This window comes from Zootoca vivipara, chromosome 8 (assembly GCF_965207765.1).
Source record: "Zootoca vivipara chromosome 8, rZooViv2.hap1.1, whole genome shotgun sequence".
Lineage (NCBI taxonomy): Eukaryota > Metazoa > Chordata > Lepidosauria > Squamata > Lacertidae > Zootoca > Zootoca vivipara.
Window position 1 is genome coordinate 1,025,035 of NC_142591.1, and position 18,040 is coordinate 1,043,074.

The following is an 18,040-nucleotide window of genomic DNA, read 5'->3' on the forward strand; positions in this document are numbered from 1 at the left end:
TCTCGAAGTTTATTCCAAACAGCCCGTGCAGTCTGCTGGTTCTCCAAGTTGACCAACAACTGGTCCTGGACACTCAGAATAATTGTCCCCCTGGCTCTCATGTCTGCCTCATGCCACGCTGGCCATCCATCATCATCCTCATTAGGGGGGTCATCTTCTATAATATGGTAAAGCTTTTCCCTTTGTAAAAGTGCTTTCATTTTGACCTGCCATGTAGGATAGGTCTCTGGTGTAAGGAGAGGAAAAGATAGAGACATCTGGCCAGAATGTGCAGAAGCCATGCCTGTGTTTAGTTAACAGCAAGACACTTCCCTTCATGCACCCCAAATACTCTTGACTCTCTCAGCAACTTCTCTCCCCACTCAGCACAATTAACAGGCAAACTGGAAAAGCGTCTCTGCTGTCTTCCTGGCAGCCAGCAACATACCTTTCTGTAAATCAAACAGCAGCTTGAAAAACAGCTTCAGCTCACAGCTCAACTCCGATGTGCAGCATCAGATGGAAATGGATCAGAAACATCCAATTATCCAACCATCAATAGCCATCTGCAACCACCAGTCTGCTACCAGCAACCATCCGCCTGCTACCATATGTGGGTAAATGCCAGGATCTGTCCAGGTCTTCTTAGGCCCCTATGCCTGGGCAGGACGTCTGGAACACCTTCAGCATACACCCGGGAATCATGGACTCATAACTGGGCTTTATGAGCACCAAATCAGCAGTGAACAGCAGAAGCATTTGTAGAGGTTTCAAAACATTCCTCATTTATTTCTATTAACTACTGCATATTTACAGATCTGGCTTTGTGAGTGTTACAGCCTCTCACTTAGCCATCTTGTCTACAGAAGATATTAAACTGCACACAGCACACAGCAGAGAGCAGAGTCAGGAATGAAAAACAACAAAGTAACAATTCCTAACTGTTCCCTCCCAACAGCAGATATCACCAGATTTTCAGAATGGGAGGGGTGAAAATGCTCACAGCTAGAAGGACCTGTGTGCTGCAAGCTAAACTCCATCTTGGCACAGTGTCACCATCTGGGGCAGAGAGACGGCACACGAAACTGCTGTAATGCTCTATGGTTCTGGGTGCTCTTCAATAGCAGCTGCTGCTGAGGAACATCTGAGCCTCCCAGCAGCCTCTTTGTAAGCACAAATCAATAATGTCCACTTTCTCTGCTTGTTCAATCTTTAATGCCTTCCCCATTGCTTTAGCACCTTTGGCCCCTCTTCCTGGAGCCTGGCCGGCCTATCCATCATTGATGTGGGTGTCGCACATTTCGGAAGCTGTACAACTTCATACGGAAGACCCTGTCCAGTGAATTCATTCTCAAGCCCAGCTTTAGTGATCTTTGTCAGATCCAGTAATACTTGTGGCCTTTTGCTGCAATCTCTTCTAGACAAATTGGTTTTAAGCTCCTTTGTTCACCCAGAAGCAGCTTTTCTCAGCCTTCCAGTCTCCCTTATATGTTGTCTGACATCACAGTGAACACAGACCGTCTCTTAGTAACCAAAGAACTCAGCAGACGGGTGGGTGGGGGGGATGGCTGGCTGGCTGGAGAAAAAGCGGTTGCTGGAGCCCTGAAGGCAGGCCGCCTGCCTCCCAGCAAAGTTTTTAGGCTTTAGTAGGGAATGCAAGAAGGCCAAAATGGGGAAGAACTGGGAGCAGAAGAGGAAGAGTTGGAGGAACTGGGAGGCATCAATGAACAGCTAATAAGGAAACACCAGCTGCCACTCTCAGCACAGTCAGCCTTCAGCTATATTCCCCCCCGACGCAAAAATCCCCCTGAACTCAGCTATTTTCACCAAGAGAGCAAGGTGCGTAGAGTAGAGGGGAAGGAGCCGTCGTGAGGAGGAAGGAATCCAGATTTGAACTGCTGTTTTGCTGAAGGAACAAAGTGGGAAGGAGGGGGGAGAGAGTGAAAGGCAGCTCAAAAATTTTAAGCAGCTAATAGCAAATTCTAGCAAATGCTCTATTAGCAGCTATATCTGTGCTACAAATATTTCTCAATATTTGCGCACACACAACCTTCCATTGGTGCCAGCTCTGGACTGGCCCATTTGGAGAACGACTTGTCCAGACTTCCACTTGTCCTGTGCCGAGAAAGCATGGGTCCAAGCGGTTTTCTGTTTATCTTGCCGCTTTCCCTGGGAAAACCCACCCTTTACTGCTGGATCCCTGGAACATCAATCCCTGGAAAACCTTACTGCCGTTTGTTCCAATTCAGTGGTAAAGATCAGCTTTCCCCAGGGAAAAGTGGTGGGAGAAGTGGAGGTCTGCATGGCCCCTAAGTGGTAAAATGAGGGTCATTTGTCTGCTTTTTCTCCCTCACAAGCAATAGTCTGTATTTGTCCTTGGAGTCATTCTGCTGGTTCTTGTTTCCTTAGACTCATGTTTCTTCTCACTCCTTTGCTAGATCCTTCTGCTTACAGTGCCCCTCTCTGGGATCTGAGCTTCTCTGTCCCTTAGGAGCGCTCTCTGTCCTGCCCAGGAGGTCACTATTGAGAAGCTTCAGCGGCCTCCATCTTCACAAAAGCTCTTTAACCCATTACGTGATACATTGCTAGGGAAGAAGCGTGTTGCCCCGACCTGTGTGGGACAGTTGTAGCAAAGCCAGAGGTTTGCTCTCTGCTCACAAAGGCAGTGCTCCAATCTATGTGCAATTCTCGGCTCCAGATCAATTTCTAACACCAGGGTTGAATGTTAAAGTTTGTGGTTCTGCCGTCATGAAAAGCGCCTCTCCGTGATCCTCCTGCATGTGGGCATTGTGCACACAGCAGACTCAACCAAACCTCATTATATCTGTCAGTTTTATTGGTATGATTCTTTGTAACCTGTGTCATCTTGTCAGTTAACGGCATGGCATTTCTTTTCCCCTTTATTTTAAGCCAGGAATTGTTTCCCTGTACGACTGCATCTTTAAAAGACCCATGGGCTATGACGAAAAACTCCACCGCTGTGACAGAGAACACGCCAAAAGCAGAGGGCTTCATATTAATGATGAGGTGACCATAATGATGATCTCGACTAGACTGCATTTTGATGGCAATCACTATTATTTGTTCATCTTTCTGCAGCTCCCCTCTCTCCACCTTGGCCATTGGCCATGCCGGCTGGAGCTAGTGGAAGTGGCAGGTCATCAATAGCCGGGGAGCCACAGGCTACCACACCTGCCACAAAGTGCTTTACAAATGCCAAGTATCACATAGGTTTGAGGAGGCGACAAGAACAGCTGGTGGTCTTTGGGATGAAACTCTGAACCCACTTCACGGACCATAGCTGTGTCAATTTTACGAATGCTCCTCCATCCCACCCACAACAGTAATGATACTAAAGACTATAAACAATAAAGGTCACTGACAATGAAGGGCGACACAAATGCAAACCCAAAGCACAATCCCATGAAACACCCCACCACCATTCATAGAACCAGAGAGTTGGAAGGGCCTCCCAGGGTCATCTAGTTCAGCCCCCTGCAATGCAGAAATCCCGGCAGTTTCCCCCATCCAAATTCAAACCAGACCAGACCCTGCTTAGCTTTGCAAATGTGCTAGCAATTTCATTGCAACACAACAAGAAACCTTAAGTTACGTACAAGATACAACTCAAACACAATCAACGTAACCGGCTGCGTTATACCACAAATAAAGTCTGTTATTTACTGTATCATATGAACATATCAACAAAGGTATTGTAACATAAAATGTGGTGTTAGCTACCATAATGCTATAGATCCACTGTCATGTAACATCACATTTGAATTTATATCACTGATGAAGCCCAGAATGGCAAAACAAGGATAAAATATTCCTGTCAACCCTTGTCGTCTTATGGAATTACAATACCTACATATGGATTGTTTTTGGACTTCATGAACAAATGCAAATGGAATGGACTTTAGTATATGTTTGAACTTCTGCATTGTGGAATTACTGTTGTGGAATGGACTTCAGTATCTGACCCACTGGGTCTTCTGATCCTTCAGCTGAATTGTATGTCTCATCTTTGTTGATAACAGACTTTATTTGTGGTATAACGCAGCCGGTTTCATTGATTGTGTTTGAGCAATTTCATTGCTGCACCACTAGGAAGACACAGGCCTGTTCCCCACCCCCACCCCACCCCCCTCCACCCTGTTCCACCTTTGCTCTGGATGTGGGGCAAAAGTGGGAAGGCACCTGACAGAATGATACCACAAGATGGGTAGGGAGAGGAGGAAAGAACGTTTTGGCAGCAGCCCTGCACTAACCGCCCGTTTCACCCTCTTGCCATACTCATAAATAACATCTAACATTTCTTAACAGGAAAAAGCAAGGCCTATGGCAGTCTTGTCCTCCTCTGAATATGGGCGACGCATAGACAAGCCCATGGAGCAGCTGGTCCGAGACCACGTGCGCATTAGACACGTTCAGACAGAATTCTACAGGAAAAACGAAATAGCATGCTTGATAGAAAAATCATCCAGAACCATTGATGCAACCTAAGGCTCCTTGTTGTGGTTGATAGCAGGGAAGAATTAATTTGCCTGGGTTTTGTTTCTGTATTCTTTCCTGTACTGTGCTACTGGGATTTTGGGGAAATTCCAATCTTGCATCCTATCATCTGATGAATTCTTTGCAGGGTTGCTAAATTAAGTGAGGCATGTCTTACTTGAATGTGCCTGTAACATGGCAGCTAACAGCATTCTACAGGGAGCATAAGCTCATAATGCAATACTTGGGGAAGAGGGCGCAGTCACTCCTATGACAAGGGGGTTTCCGCTAAAGCAGCCATGTGCTTATATGTGAGTACTAGACTCAACCATTTCTTATGACATGCTAATAATATGCAGGTTAGAGCTTAGATTAACAAATCAATGAATGTTAGATCACAAATGAAGGAGCTGACAACATGCTTTTGCTTAATGTGTCTTTGTGTCTTTTCTCCCCTCATTCTTGGAAACAAAATCTTGTTGTGTGTCTCATCGTTACCATGTCTTAGTGTCAACAGTTTAGTATAAAGCAAAATTCTTCATCCATGCATTCAGAATTCTCAAATGATGATAAATCTGCAAAATAAAGCAGCTTAGGAAAAGATATGCATTTATTTGACAGTACAGTATGCACATCATGATTCACAAAGCCAAAGGCAGCCCACCAAACTGGGAATGGAGCTGTGTCCAAGTTCAGGGGTCACCCACCTCACATTCAAAGGGTGTTATGGCACCTGCAAAGGCCTTATTTGCTGCATCTTAGATGAACCATAACCCCCCCTCCCGATTCATTTGTAATAAAAGCTAATAGTATTTTAGAAATCTGACATATGAACCAAAATATACAAGCAGCATTCTTCTATTTTTGTGTGAGGAACTAGCCTGCTCCAACCCCTCTCACTTACTTCCCCACTCTGGTCTGGGAAAAAATCCTGTGGGTGCCCAGAGGGAGAGTTGCCCAAGTAGTGAGGTGAGGGGAAACATAAGTGCTCTTTGAGAGAGGGAACCTAGGCATTTGTAGTCTGTGTGGGTGTAATAAAATATTTTCTCCCCAGATTTATTTGGGAGGAATACAGTCGCACTAAAAAAATAAATTTAGTTGTATTTTACAATCTTTTTGACACATTCTCTTTATGTATTGTTAGAGGACGGAGCTGTTCCACAGTGGAACGGTCTCAGGAGGTGGTGGACTCCTTCCTTGAAGGTTTTTAAGCAGAGGTTGGATCTGTCATGGATGCTTTAGCTGAGATTCCAGTACTGCAGGGGGGTGGCCCTTAGGGTCTCTTCCAGCTCTACAATTTGATAGCTCAATGACTGGCCCAGAAAACAAGATTCAGTTTTTTTTAAAATCACAGTAGCTTAACCAAGTCTCGAATTTAAAATAATAATAATCTTCATAGATCTGTCAGCATCATTTGGATTCTATTTCAATCACCAGCTGAGCCTGTAAGAGTTAGAAAAAATTTTCTTGTGCAGGTATTCCACTATATCACTTCTGGTCTTCAGTGACTCAAACTCAAAAAATGGAATCTGAAAGTTAAAAGGAAGGAAGAATGTATTACTGAAAGCATTTTTCAGGAAGCAAACTCAGATCTTTCTTCTGTGAGATCAGAGGAATTGGTCTGTTGCTTATTTTTTCTTATACATATATTGTATCCTATAGTTTTTTATATAAGAAATAAAAAGAGCAATAAAAATTGATTAAAAATCAATCCACAGCCAGTATAGCACACCACAACTGATACAACAGGCAGAAAAACCATTGCATGGTCTGCTGAGTGATCTTCTAGTGGTTCACGGCAGGTGGGAGAAGTTTGGAAACTACTTTTATAGATCTATTCCATCTTTGGGAAGCCTTATATACACCTAGGTAGAATTCTCCTAGCAAGTCCCATTCACCTGTGGGGAGTGAACCACCCAATAAGAGTACCTCTGCCTCATCTGGAATGAGTTTCCATTTATTAGTCCATTACTGTGACCATGAATTGTTTCAGGATGGCCATACCCTTGCCTGAAGTCAGCGACAAAGAGATAAAGTTGGGCGTCACCTGTATATTGGTGACACTTGACACCAAATCTCTGGATGACCTCTTCCATCTACTTCATGTATATGTTCCACAGCCTGGAGCAGAGTGTGGAACCTTGTGGGGGCCCCAAGCAAAGCTCCCGTAGGGTCAAGCAGAGCTCCAACAGCCCCACCCTCTGGAACTGCTCCTCCAAATAGAAGCAGTGCCTTCAACACTCAGCTCAGACAGACTGTTCAGAAGGATGCCATGGTCAACAGTACTAAGAGCCGCTGAGAGGTCTGAGGAATCCAGCAGAGCCACACTCCCCTGCCCTTCTCTTTCTTGGGAAAGCTCATCTTGTGGTGACCAAGGCAGTTTCTCTGTGCCAAAGCCAGTTCTGAAGCCAAATCAAAATGGTTTAAAAAACAAAACAAAAGAACACCCAGCTTCATCCAGAAGTATCCTAGCATTTGCCAGCTGCCACTCTCTTCAGCAACTTGTCCAGGAATAGGAAATTAACCACTGGCCTGCAATTGTTGACATTTTCCAGGTCCAGATTAAGCATTCAATGGGGGTGGGTATCAGCTCTTAAGAGCCCAAGCGTCAAGAGAGAGTCTGAGGCAGCAATAGGGATTTCCAGTGCTACCTGCTGTTCACACTATCTTGCCCCAGCTGCAATTTTCCATTCTGCTTTGAACAGCAACCATTTGATTCACCCCCACTGCTTCAAACATTTACCTGCACAACTTTGTACCCGGCTAGCTGCAGGTGCCTTTGCTTAATGGCCTCGTTTCCAAGAAGATTGTGACTGTTGGTGCAAAATCTTCTTTGATCATCAATGCAGAGAGCTATTCTGCTAATCAAACACAAAATAAGTTTAAATATTTATCACATTTGAATCAAACATGACATCCTGCATAGTTGTTGCTTTTTAGGATATTACATGTCTCGGGTAATACAAATACCTGGCGAAACCTCCATGGTGCAATGTGGCTGCCATTTCCCTGTGGTGGGATGTCATAATGCTGTATCATATTGCTGTACAGTGGTACCTCGGTTTATGAACACAATTGGTTCCGGAAGTCTGTTCATAAACTGAAGCGAACTTTCCCATTGAAAGTAATGGAAAGTGGGTTAATCCATTCCAGACGGTCCGCGGAGTAAGCGTTCATAAACTGAAGCGAACTTTCCCATTGAAAGTAATGGAAAGTGGATTAATCCGCTCCAGATGGGTCCATGGAGTACTTAAACTGAAGCGTTCATAAACTGAAGCATGGGTGTAATTGGTTCCGGAAGTCTGTTCATAAACTGAAGCGTTCATAAACTGAAGCGAACTTTCCCATTGAAAGTAATGGAAAGTGAATTAATCCGTTCCAGATGGGTCCGCGGCGTTCATAAACCGAAAATTCATAAACAGAGGTGTTCATAAACCGAGGTTCCACTGTATTGCTGTATTTTCTTACACACTTCTCACTTCCACATAACTTTCCATTAATGTGCTTTGATACAGCATTTGAACCACAGAATCTTGTGAAGTACCTACAGATGAAACTCAAAAAATTAGAATATCATCGAAAAGTTCATTTATTTCAGTAAGTCAACTTAAAAGTTGAATCCAATATAGGAGATAGACTCATGACATGCAAAGCGAGATATGTCAAGCCTTTATTTGTTGTAATTGTGATTATTATGGTGTACAGCTGTAGAAAACCCCAAATTCACAATCTCAGAAAATTAGAATATTAAATGAAATCAATAAAACAAGGATTGCAAATAGAATAATATTGGACCTCTGAAAAGTAGAAGCATGCATATGTACTCAGTACTTGGTTTGGGCCCCTTTTGCATCAATCACTGCCTCAGTGCGGCATGGCATGGATGCTATCAGCCTGTGGCACTGCTGAGGCGTTAGGGAAGACCAGGATGCTTCAATAGCGGCCTTCAGCTCTTCTGCTTTGCTCGGTCTCATGTCTCTCATCTTTCTCTTGGCAATGCCCCATAGATTCTCTATGGGGTTCAGGTCAGGCGAGTTCGCTGGCCAATAAAGCACAGTAATCCCATGGGCATTGAACCAGGTTTTGGTACTTTTGGCAGTGTGGGCAGGTGCCAGGTCCTGCTGGAAAATGAAGTCAGCATCCCCATAAAGCTTGTCTGCGGAAGGAAGCATGAAGTGCTCCAAAATCTCCTGGTAGACAGCTGCGATGACCCTGGACTTAATGAAGCACAGTGGACCAACACCAGCAGATGACACGACTCCCCAAATCAACACAGACTGTGGGAACTTCACACTAGACTTCAAGCACCTGGCATTATGTGCCTCTCCATTCTTCCTCTAAACTCTGGGTCCTTGGTTTCCAAATGAGATGCAAAAGTTGCTCTCATTAAAAAAGAGGGCTTGGGACCACTGAGCAACAGACCAGTTCATTTTTTCTTTAGCCCAGGTAAGAAGCTTCTGATGTCGTTTCTTGTTCAGGAGCGGCTTGACAAAAGAAATACGACCTTTGAAGCCCATCTCCAGGATCCGTCTGTGTGTGGTGGCTCTTGATGCACTAACTCCAGCCTCAGTCCACTCCTTGTGAAAGTCCCCAACACGTTTGAATGGTCTTTTCCTGACAATCCTCTGCAGACTGCGGTCATCCCTGCTGCTTGTGCACCTTTTTCTTCCACACTTTTCCCTTCCACATAACTTTCTATTAATGTGCTTTGATACAGCACTTTGGGAACATCCAACTTCTTTTGCAATGACCTTTTGAGGCCTTCCCTCCTTATGGAGGGTCAGGTCAGCAGCCTTTCCCATGATTGTGATTCCTACTGAAGCAGACTGAGAGACCATTTAAAGGCTCAGGAACCCTTTGCAGGTGTTATGGATGGTTGAGTAGCTAAACACTATTCTAATTTTCTGAGATTGTGAATTTGGGGTTTTCTTCAGCTGTACGCCATAATCATCACAATTACAACAAAGGCTTGACACATCTCGCTTTGCATGTCATGAGTCTATCTCCTATATTGGTTTCACCTTTTAAGTTGCATTACTGAAAGAAATGAACTTTTTGATGATATTCTAATTTTTTGAGTTTCACCTCAAGATCCCAGGGGAAGATCCCACAGGAGGAGCACACCTTGCCATGGGTCGGTGGCACAGAACAAGTTCTTTGAAAGTGGTCTGTGTCTCAGTGCCATTGTTTAACTGAAATGTTTCTGGAGTCCTGTGGGATGCAGCCCCAGGGAAGCAACAAGCAAAGACACAAATTGAAAGAGCAGAAAAATTGTACACCACTTTCACTACTCTGTTTATATTTAGCATCTTGCTTACCTTTGGTACGCCTCTTCATGTCTATTAGCTGGTAGTACAAATCCTTCATCATTGAGTTTAATCTCAATATCTGGTGCGAGGAAGGAACAAGAAAAAAGTTACTATGTTTCTATAGCAGGGATGTCCAACAGGTAGATTGCGAGGGTTCTGTGGTAGATCACTGCTCACCCCCCATCCCCGAAAAAAAAAAAAGGCCCAACAACTTTGGTAGATCACTGCCAGGTTTTTTTAATAGTGGGAGTAGATCTCAGTCTCTTGAAAGTTGGACATGCCTGTTCTATAGCATATACAGGCCCGGCTCTAGGGGTAGTCTCGGTGGCGCGGGGTGCTAGGGCGCCGGGCCGGCAGGCGGGCGCTGCCAAGCCGCGCGGAAGCCGTGCTGTGCACTGCGCCCGCCCACTAGGGCGGGGGCGCCGGAGCAATCTCCGCGTCACGTCGCCAGGGTGCCCGACCTGCTTGAGACGGCCCTGAGCATATACTATATATGCTGTGCCTCTTTTTGTTTGGGAAAAGCCACCCAAAATACTTGAGCATTATTCTTTTCCATCTGGAACGTGGAAAGCATATGCTTCTTATCTACACTTGACATGAATGCAAAGTATGAGATCTGTTAAAAGAAAACTATCTCTCATAATAGAAAAACATGAAGTATTAAAGGTAGCAAGAGGATAAAAGTATCGTCTATATCCTATTTCCAACTCATTTAGTCTGCATGTGGATGGAAAACTGGGGTGGGGGGTGGATGGGTCAAAAGAGAATTTCTATGATGGTAAGGACCCCTTTTCCTTCTGCAGAATAGTATAGTATCTGGCAGTCAATCGGACACTGACACACACAACCATGGGAATTTCCTGCAACATGATGCTGAGCAGGGAGGCATCTGGCAAGTAACTCTACTATTTAGGAGAAGAAATCATGTCGGGGATCAGCTAAAACTTTGTGAAGGGTTTGTTTGTTTGTTTTTGTTTGCTTGTTACTGCATTCATTCATGCAAAGTACAGGCCTGTTGAAGATGAACACAGCATTGCTTTATACACTGAAACAAAGCAAATTTCATAATTATGGGACTATGACATTTGCATTCAGCAAGACATGCATTAGCAACAGCTTCCCTACCCAGAGTATAGCAGTACGGTGTCAACACGTGAGAAGCAAAATATATTCGGGCCCCCAAGAGGTCAGTGAGGCCAGCCTTTACTCTGTTGTAGAGGTGACTTTCTACCAAGGACTCCATTGAATGATCTGGCGTGAGAAAGGACTTGACAAAGTACTTGGGAAGGAGTTGGGGACCCTATTAAGACAGGAGAGGAAAATAAGCAGTTTCTTCCTGCAGGTAGAAATACTGATAAATATGCAAGCAGTATGGCACAAGGACAGGAATGCAAGTTATTTGCAGTCTGCTTTTGGAAGGTCCTTCTATAGGTACTCCACTGAACTGAAAGCTCAACGGAACACTAAGCTACCAGCAAAATTGGGTATGACTGCTGCTATTGACAGTTACTAATTAGCATCATTACTTAAGGCTGCTCGTATTATTATGGAACACTGTTGCCTATTCTGAATAAACATGCACAGGATGAAAACATGCACAAAAAGGAATAGCATATTCTCATACCTCGTAGGAAGGACACTCCAGTGTTGCTGTTAGAAATAGCTGGGTCAACTGAGAAAGAACAGACTTCTTCAAACCAGGTCCTTCAGCTGCGATAAAAAAATCGGCGGCATCAAGAAAGATGGTTACACAATTTATTTCCCTTAAAAATAAAAAAGGCTAAGAAACACAGCTGCTTAAAGCTATTTGCTACGCTTTCATTTAACAGGAAAGCTACTACAGCCACCAAGGGGAGTGTAAAGTAAGATTGCTACCAACTCTGCTGTACAATTAACCAAATAATGGGAGGTTGCCCCTGAGCTCCTGCCCCACTTCAATCCTACTGCAGATATACAGTAATTTCCCAAGGTCTCTCCAAGACCCACTCCTGTTCTCCAATGTGAATTCCCAACTTCCATTACTAGCCCATGTGAGTTAACAGTGTTACCAGAGGCTTGTCACTTATTTGAGGTGACATTTCTGAACATCCACATCCCTAGACAAAGAGTGATATACTTACCTTGCAACTGCTGCAGAAAATAGGGACTAAACACTTTTGCCAGGAAATTCAGGGGATAGCGTTCAACTAGGGTGCATGCATGAAGAAGGCTCAAGAACACATGAGGCTGAAACTGGGCCGATCGCGTGCTGAGTATCCTTTCGAGCTTCTGGAAAAGAGAAGGAGCACACGGAGGCAAATAGTTGAGTTTCCCAAATGGAATAATCTGCTCCGCGATCTGAGCAGTGGTGAAGTTGTCAGCATTGTAGATGAAACTCTCTGCCACTGCATTGAAGATGCTTTTAGAAAGGATGCGCTTCCTGCTGCAGAACTGCATGACTTTGGAAACTGCACTGGGATGCATGGTGAAGGCGTGTTTGGCAACATGTCTTTCTAGAGCTTCAGTGAAGAACTGGTCGTTGTGTCCAAAATGAATGAAAGCCTCCAGCACTTTTTCTAGCTCATTATCCGTGAAATGTGGGACATGCCGTACTGAATGCTTGCAAAGCTTTATCACTAGAGGAATGGCTTGGGTTTGATCAAGAACCACCAGAGCATTTAACACTGTACTTGTTATTTCGGGGCTGAACTGAGGAACCTGAGTTACAGCTAAACTGCTCATTTTGTTTAATAGGGCTTGGTATTTTCCTCTCTCCCCGACACCCAGCTGCAGCATTTTGTAGACCATGGCCATTTCATCAGCCTTCCAGTCCTCCAGGTTTGTACTCTGAACTTGGTCCATAATTTGTTCCAGAATAGCACAGCTTGGACCCTCTAGATTGAACAAGGATTCTCCAAGAACACACAGATTTCTAATAGTCATCTGGCCTTTATCCAGGCGTTCTTGGCTCTCTGACACCAAACGAACCATCAAGGTACTCCAGGGACTCACACGTAATTTTATCAAAGCATTTAGTGAATTTACAAGAGCAGATTCAGACAGGCTTGGTGATTCTTGTTCCAGCTGGAAGCAAAGTGACCTGAAGACTTCATCCTCCATCACCTCTTCAGGATTCTTCAGCATACTGTCCTCCAGTTGAACGTCACAGACCCGCTGAAGGACAGCTGCCACCATGGTGTCAGATAAACTTTCCATTGTGCTTACAAATCTGAAAATGTCTTTGTATGAACAGAAACAGTTCAACTTCTTCAAAAACACTTGTTCATCTGTCCATGTGCTGCCAGATTTTACACTGTTACCAGCTTCTCCACGGAGTTGCACCATGCCCGTAACATAGCCGGGGTGATTTCCCAGTTCCATATGGTAGTTTCTACAAGTCGTGCACTGAAAACCACAGACTGAACAAACTGTTTGCAATGTTGAAGGACCATGGGGACATAACCTGAGCTGCCTAATTTGCTGGCCAAAATGGTTCAAGGCTGTGCCTTGAGTTAGCAACTGTCTACATGCTTGCAGTCTAGAAATAGATGCCTGGAAACATCTAAAATTCATGGAAGCCATCTCAGGTCTGCTTTGAACATTTCTCCCTGAAAGAAAAACAACAACTAAAACTCAGTGTCACTACAGATATATCCTGGTTAGCCTTTGAGAGCTATTATTTATTTATTTATTTATGTATTTATTTATTTAAAAAAAACAGCTTGAAAGGAAAGGTCAAGAGATGGCACACTGAGAACTGTGTCCATCCCATAGCTCTACAGAAGGGGAGACGAAGTACATAACACGGTACTGTCCACAGAATCCAGTGTCTTAATCTCAACTTTCCATATTCATGGAGAAACACAGTTCTAGCCATTATAGATGCAAAGCTATGCTTCAAAGTGTGATGGGCAGTGGCTGTTGAAATTCCAGGAGCCTAGAGTAAGGTTCAGCTTTTCTTATTGTAGCATCTGGATCGCCGGGCCAGGGCATGGAATTTACATTATTAAGCATGGAATACTAACTTCTTTACAGTGAGCAAGAAGTGAATAAATAAATGCACTGAGCTGAAATTACAGGCAGACTGACGATCAACTGGCCCATGGCCTAAGTATTAATCAGACTCCTTTACTGGCATACACAGTTTACAAGGATAAGTCAAAGTGTAAAATTGGCATCTGTTCATGAAAACAGATACTTTAAGATAAAACTGATAGAGACGTAATAAGGTTAAAAAGTGCCTCTCAAGTCTTACAGCGACATCATTTCAGGGCATCTCTCAGAAATTTTGCTACATTCACCATAATGTCAGTAGAAAGGAAACCCTGGATAAATCAGAGCAATTAAACCTTTCTTTCAGCATGAGATTTAAATATTTATTGCAGATTTTTGCATAAAAATGGGCAGTAAAATAAAACATGTGCAATTGTTTCAACCTGTTTTATACCACAAGGACAATGCCTTTCTAAATATGGGATTTTCAACAAGCTTCCTTGCATCAGCAAGATGGCATGAAGTTACATCTTGCAACAGGAAAAGCTCTATGTTGTATAAGTTAAGTAAATATGGAGTGATCTGGCCAAACGAAGGTTAGATCCCCAACCCCAATGAAGAGCAAGATTTATGGGCTGTACTGCTGAGATTTTGGAATTCAATCTCTAGAAATCTGTGCTTGTTTGAAATGCTTCTGACAGTGACCTAAGTAAACGGTACCAGTATGGGCAGCCAAGGAAATCAGTGCATGCAATTGATCCTATAGAATTATAATAGAATGTTAAATCCTTGTGCACTCTCAGTCTTGGGAGGACTGCTGGCCTGTGAGGGTCACTCACCATTGCTTGCCATACCTTCCTTAACACAGATGCACATTGGTTTGCCTGCTACTGAAGGAGAGCATAGAACTGGGAGAGCTGGTTAGGAGGGCGAATTTCCTTGCCCACCACCACAAGCATTTGTTAGACTTAAGAGCCTCAGTAAAAAGGAGCCATAAGACATCCAAACAAACATCAAATCAAACTGTACTACATTCTGGTACAAACACTGCATGCTATATCTCTTGGGCTGAGCTGTGGGGAAAACATGACTTCAGTTATGTTCTCAAGAGGACCCCTCCCCACAACACAACACCAGCTGGGTTCTACCAGAAAATATTGCATTACATTATGACTCGGGTGAAATCGATCTAAACTTCAGATAGACAGATCACTTGCAGCTAAAAGCATTTGGGGGGGGGTTGTCATTAAAAGACAAACATATGTGTGTGTTTAAAACATAGATAATTATAATAAAAACAGCAAGGCAGCAAAGAGGGAGCCAATTTGGCTTCCCTATGCAGGGAGTTCCAAAGTTGCCTGGGAGGAGCCACCACCAAGAAGGCCCTCTCCTGTGTCCCCACCCAGCGGGCCTGTGAGGGTGGCAGGCCTGAGGGAAGGGCCCCTTGAAACTCAGGCAGGATTGTAGATTCTACAGTGTGGAAGGGAACTGGGTCTTTCAGACAGCCTGGACCCGCCCTGTGTCGGGCTTTATAGGCTGTAACCAGCCCTTCAAATGGTGCCAGGAAAGGGAGTCCTTCACAGGAGGCGCTTCATCCCAAGGTGGTGGTGGTGGTGGGGTTTCATGGTAAGGTTACCAGTTTTTTTTTTCCAATGAATCCGGGGACACTTTAAATAAACAAACAAACAGATAGTGTGTGTATGTGTGTGTACATACACACATACACACACACACACACACACACACACACACACAGAGAGAGAGAGAGAGAGAGAGAGAGAGAGAGACATATATATACTCTCTCTGTGTATAGCATATATAGAATTATTTTTTTTAAAAAAGAGAGGACAAAGTTATTAAAAAATAGGAAGTAATATCTTCTCTGTTGCGGCCTTCCTCTGGGTCCCGGCCTTTCTTGGTGCGCTAGCCGTGCTTCCCTCCCTCCTTGCACTACGATCCCCTACAGGCTTACTCGGGAGTAAGCATTAGTAGAAACCCCCTCGTCCTGCTGCTGCCCTGCCCGCCTGTCTGGGCGTCTCAGCGGGTCCGGGGAGGAGGCGCACTCGGGGCGGATCAGCTCGTCTCCTGCTCGCCTCTCGGGCCACCGACGAGCTAGCCGACACGTCGAGGAGCCCAAGGGCGAAGCTGAGCAGCTGCTGCAGCCGCCCAAACCCCACCCGGAGGCCGAGCTCCAACCTCAGCAAGTGCTGCCTCCATTGCTGCCTAGGGAGACCCCGTCTCTCTCGGCCAGGCGAAACAGGGCCTGCGAGGCTGGCGGCAAAGCAAGAGGCCCAGGCAGCCAAGGTCACCTCCTGGTCTGGAGACCCCGCCGGAGGGAGACGGGCCTGTTTCCTCGCCGGAAGTCCCCAGACAGAAATCCGGGGGCAGATTGGTGAACCGTCTGGCGAGCCTGGTTCATGGCCCAGACTGCGCCTCGGGATGCCTCCCGGCTCTGCCCTTCTTCGGAGACAGGGCGCCCACGAAGGCGGCGTGGCTGCGGCCCAATCGGGCGCCTTCTGTGGCGGAGGCAGCGCTCTGCACATGCTCAGACGCGGCATCCAAAGCCCTGTAATCCCGCGCGCGAACGGTCGGAGGCGAAGTTTGGGCCTCGCGCGGATCCGTCGCCCCTTCAGGACGCCGAGAGGCGAACCTCGAGGAGGGAGGACGCCCGCGGGCCTAGATAGAGAGCGGGCCGAAGGCGAGGCTTTGCCTGGCCCCCCGCCCCTTCCCTCCAAAGGCGACCCCCGCCCCGCCACCCTCTTCGGGGGCTGCAAGGGAGCCTTACCCGCTTCTTCGTTAGCCTCCGCCGCATCTGTTCCATAGAGACGGAAGTGGCGTTTCCCCCTCCACTACCCGGCTTCCGGTTTGGGCTCGGCCTACATTTTTGACAACAGGAAGCGGGGGTTGAAAGGCACGACCCCCGGAAGTGAAGGGGAGGGACTTCGCCGGAGCAGGGCCATTGAGCGAGATCGGACTTTCGCAACCTGATGAAACTGGACCACAACTCCCATCATCCCTAGCCAGCCAGCAGGGATGGTGGGAGTTGGAGTCCAGCAGAGTCTGGGGAAACCAGGGTGGAGAGAATTTCTGAGCCTGGACTCCAGAGCTTTGCCGCCCGTTTCTGATGGTGGGATCCGAATACTCATTTTTAAAACACTGATGGTTTATGTGCAAGAATAAAAGGGCGGCCAGAGTGCTTTAGAATTGAAGGGAAGGCAGAAGGCTCACCTCCGACTGGGGAAATGTTTATTAAGTGGTGTTATCCTTCTAAATTGTCCAGTAGCACCTTAGAGACCAACTAATTTTGTTCTTGGTATAAGCTTTCGTGTGCATGCACACTTCTTCAGAATTACGGAAACAGAAGTCAGCACACCCTTATATATAGTGGGAGGGTGGGGCATAGCTGTCAAGTTTTCTCTTTTCTCACGAGGAAGCCTATTCAGCATAAGGGAATGTCCCTTACAAAAAGGGATAACTTGACAGCTATGGGGTGGGGAGGGGTTTTTCTCAGGAGGGTAGTAAGAGATGGGTGGTTGACTCAATGGGTATGGTAAACCTGTGGACAACTATTAACGATTGCAATTAGTCATACAGGAAAATCATTATTACATTTTATGCACTGCCCCTCATCCGAGGATCAGGTTTGCGATATAAAAACAGCAAAATGAACATAGAACGAACAAATACAACAGCAGTTTAAATGTCCAGAGGCTGTTTTAAATTTGCCAAAGACCCTGGCCTTCCCCGTGCCTGATGGCTGCAGCCCATGAAAGCTCAAGCTTCATGAAGTGGTGAGGTCTTTAAAGCACCTTCATTATACACCTTTAGGTAAAGGTACCCCTGACCGTTAGGTCCAATCGCGAACAACTCTGAGGTTGCGCACTCATCTCGCTCTATAGGCCGAGGGAGCCAGCGTTTGTCCGCAGACAGCATGACTTCTGGCGAACCAGAGCAGCGCACAGAAATGCCGTTTACCTTCCCGCCGGAGCAGTACCTATTTATCTACTTGCACTTTGATGTGCTTTCGAACTGCTAGGTGGGCATGAGCAGGGACCAAGCAATGGGAGCTCACCCCGTCGCAGGGATTCGAACTGCTGACCTTCCGCAAGCCCAGGGCTCAGTGGTTTAGACCACAGTGCCACCTGCATCCCTTTAGGCAGTGCTCAAAGTTTCTGGAGGGATGCAGTGGGACACAAGACCCTAAACATTTTGGGAATATAAGTTTGGCCTCCTTGAGGGGAACTATTTCAATATGTGTTGGGGGGGGAGCACTGCCTTTAGGCACC

At 45.6% G+C, this 18,040-nt stretch overlaps 2 protein-coding genes across 5 annotated transcripts; one reads left to right on the top strand and one right to left on the bottom strand.

The window, feature by feature from the left end:
• Window positions 1-1,487: 1,487 nt before the first annotated feature.
• CFAP90 (cilia and flagella associated protein 90) lies at window positions 1,488-5,074 on the top strand. Its single transcript, XM_035101297.3, has 3 exons — window positions 1,488-1,818; window positions 2,890-3,006; window positions 4,306-5,074. Exons 1-3 carry the CDS (start codon window positions 1,633-1,635, stop codon window positions 4,483-4,485), a joined length of 483 nt encoding a protein of 160 aa, XP_034957188.1. The 5' UTR covers window positions 1,488-1,632; the 3' UTR covers window positions 4,486-5,074.
• Window positions 5,066-16,605, bottom strand: FASTKD3 (FASTK mitochondrial RNA regulator 3). 4 transcript variants are annotated; one of them, XM_035101296.3, is made up of 7 exons: window positions 16,540-16,605; window positions 11,903-13,369; window positions 11,407-11,492; window positions 10,908-11,082; window positions 9,792-9,861; window positions 7,217-7,331; window positions 5,066-6,002 (listed from the first exon to the last, which is right to left on the bottom strand). In XM_035101296.3, exons 2-7 carry the CDS (start codon window positions 13,341-13,343, stop codon window positions 5,904-5,906), a joined length of 1,986 nt encoding a protein of 661 aa, XP_034957187.2. In that variant the 5' UTR covers window positions 13,344-13,369; window positions 16,540-16,605; the 3' UTR covers window positions 5,066-5,903. The 4 variants fall into 4 exon arrangements, with proteins under 4 accessions (XP_034957187.2, XP_034957186.2, XP_088531066.1 ...); XM_035101295.3 differs by having other exon boundaries at window positions 7,217-7,334; XM_088674940.1 differs by lacking the exon at window positions 16,540-16,605 and adding an exon at window positions 16,064-16,324 and having other exon boundaries at window positions 7,217-7,334.
• Between the last annotated feature and the right edge of the window lie 1,435 nt (window positions 16,606-18,040).

What these genes read in the sequence shown, in the direction of transcription:
- CFAP90 (XM_035101297.3), top strand. Translation starts at nt 1,633, where the DNA reads ATGCAAGAAGGCCAAAATGGGGAAGAACTGGGAGCAGAAGAGGAAGAG. An exon ending in ATTTTCACCAAGAGAGCAAG is followed by an intron (nt 1,819 to 2,889) that starts GTGCGTAGAGTA and finishes CTTTATTTTAAG; the next exon opens with CCAGGAATTGTTTCCCTGTA. An exon ending in GGCTTCATATTAATGATGAG is followed by an intron (nt 3,007 to 4,305) that starts GTGACCATAATG and finishes ATTTCTTAACAG; the next exon opens with GAAAAAGCAAGGCCTATGGC.
- FASTKD3 (XM_035101295.3), bottom strand. Translation starts at nt 13,343, where the DNA reads ATGGCTTCCATGAATTTTAGATGTTTCCAGGCATCTATTTCTAGACTG. An exon ending in TTTTCTGCAGCAGTTGCAAG is followed by an intron (nt 11,493 to 11,902) that starts GTAAGTATATCA and finishes TTTTTATCGCAG; the next exon opens with CTGAAGGACCTGGTTTGAAG. An exon ending in ACCGTACTGCTATACTCTGG is followed by an intron (nt 9,862 to 10,907) that starts GTAGGGAAGCTG and finishes TCCTCGCACCAG; the next exon opens with ATATTGAGATTAAACTCAAT.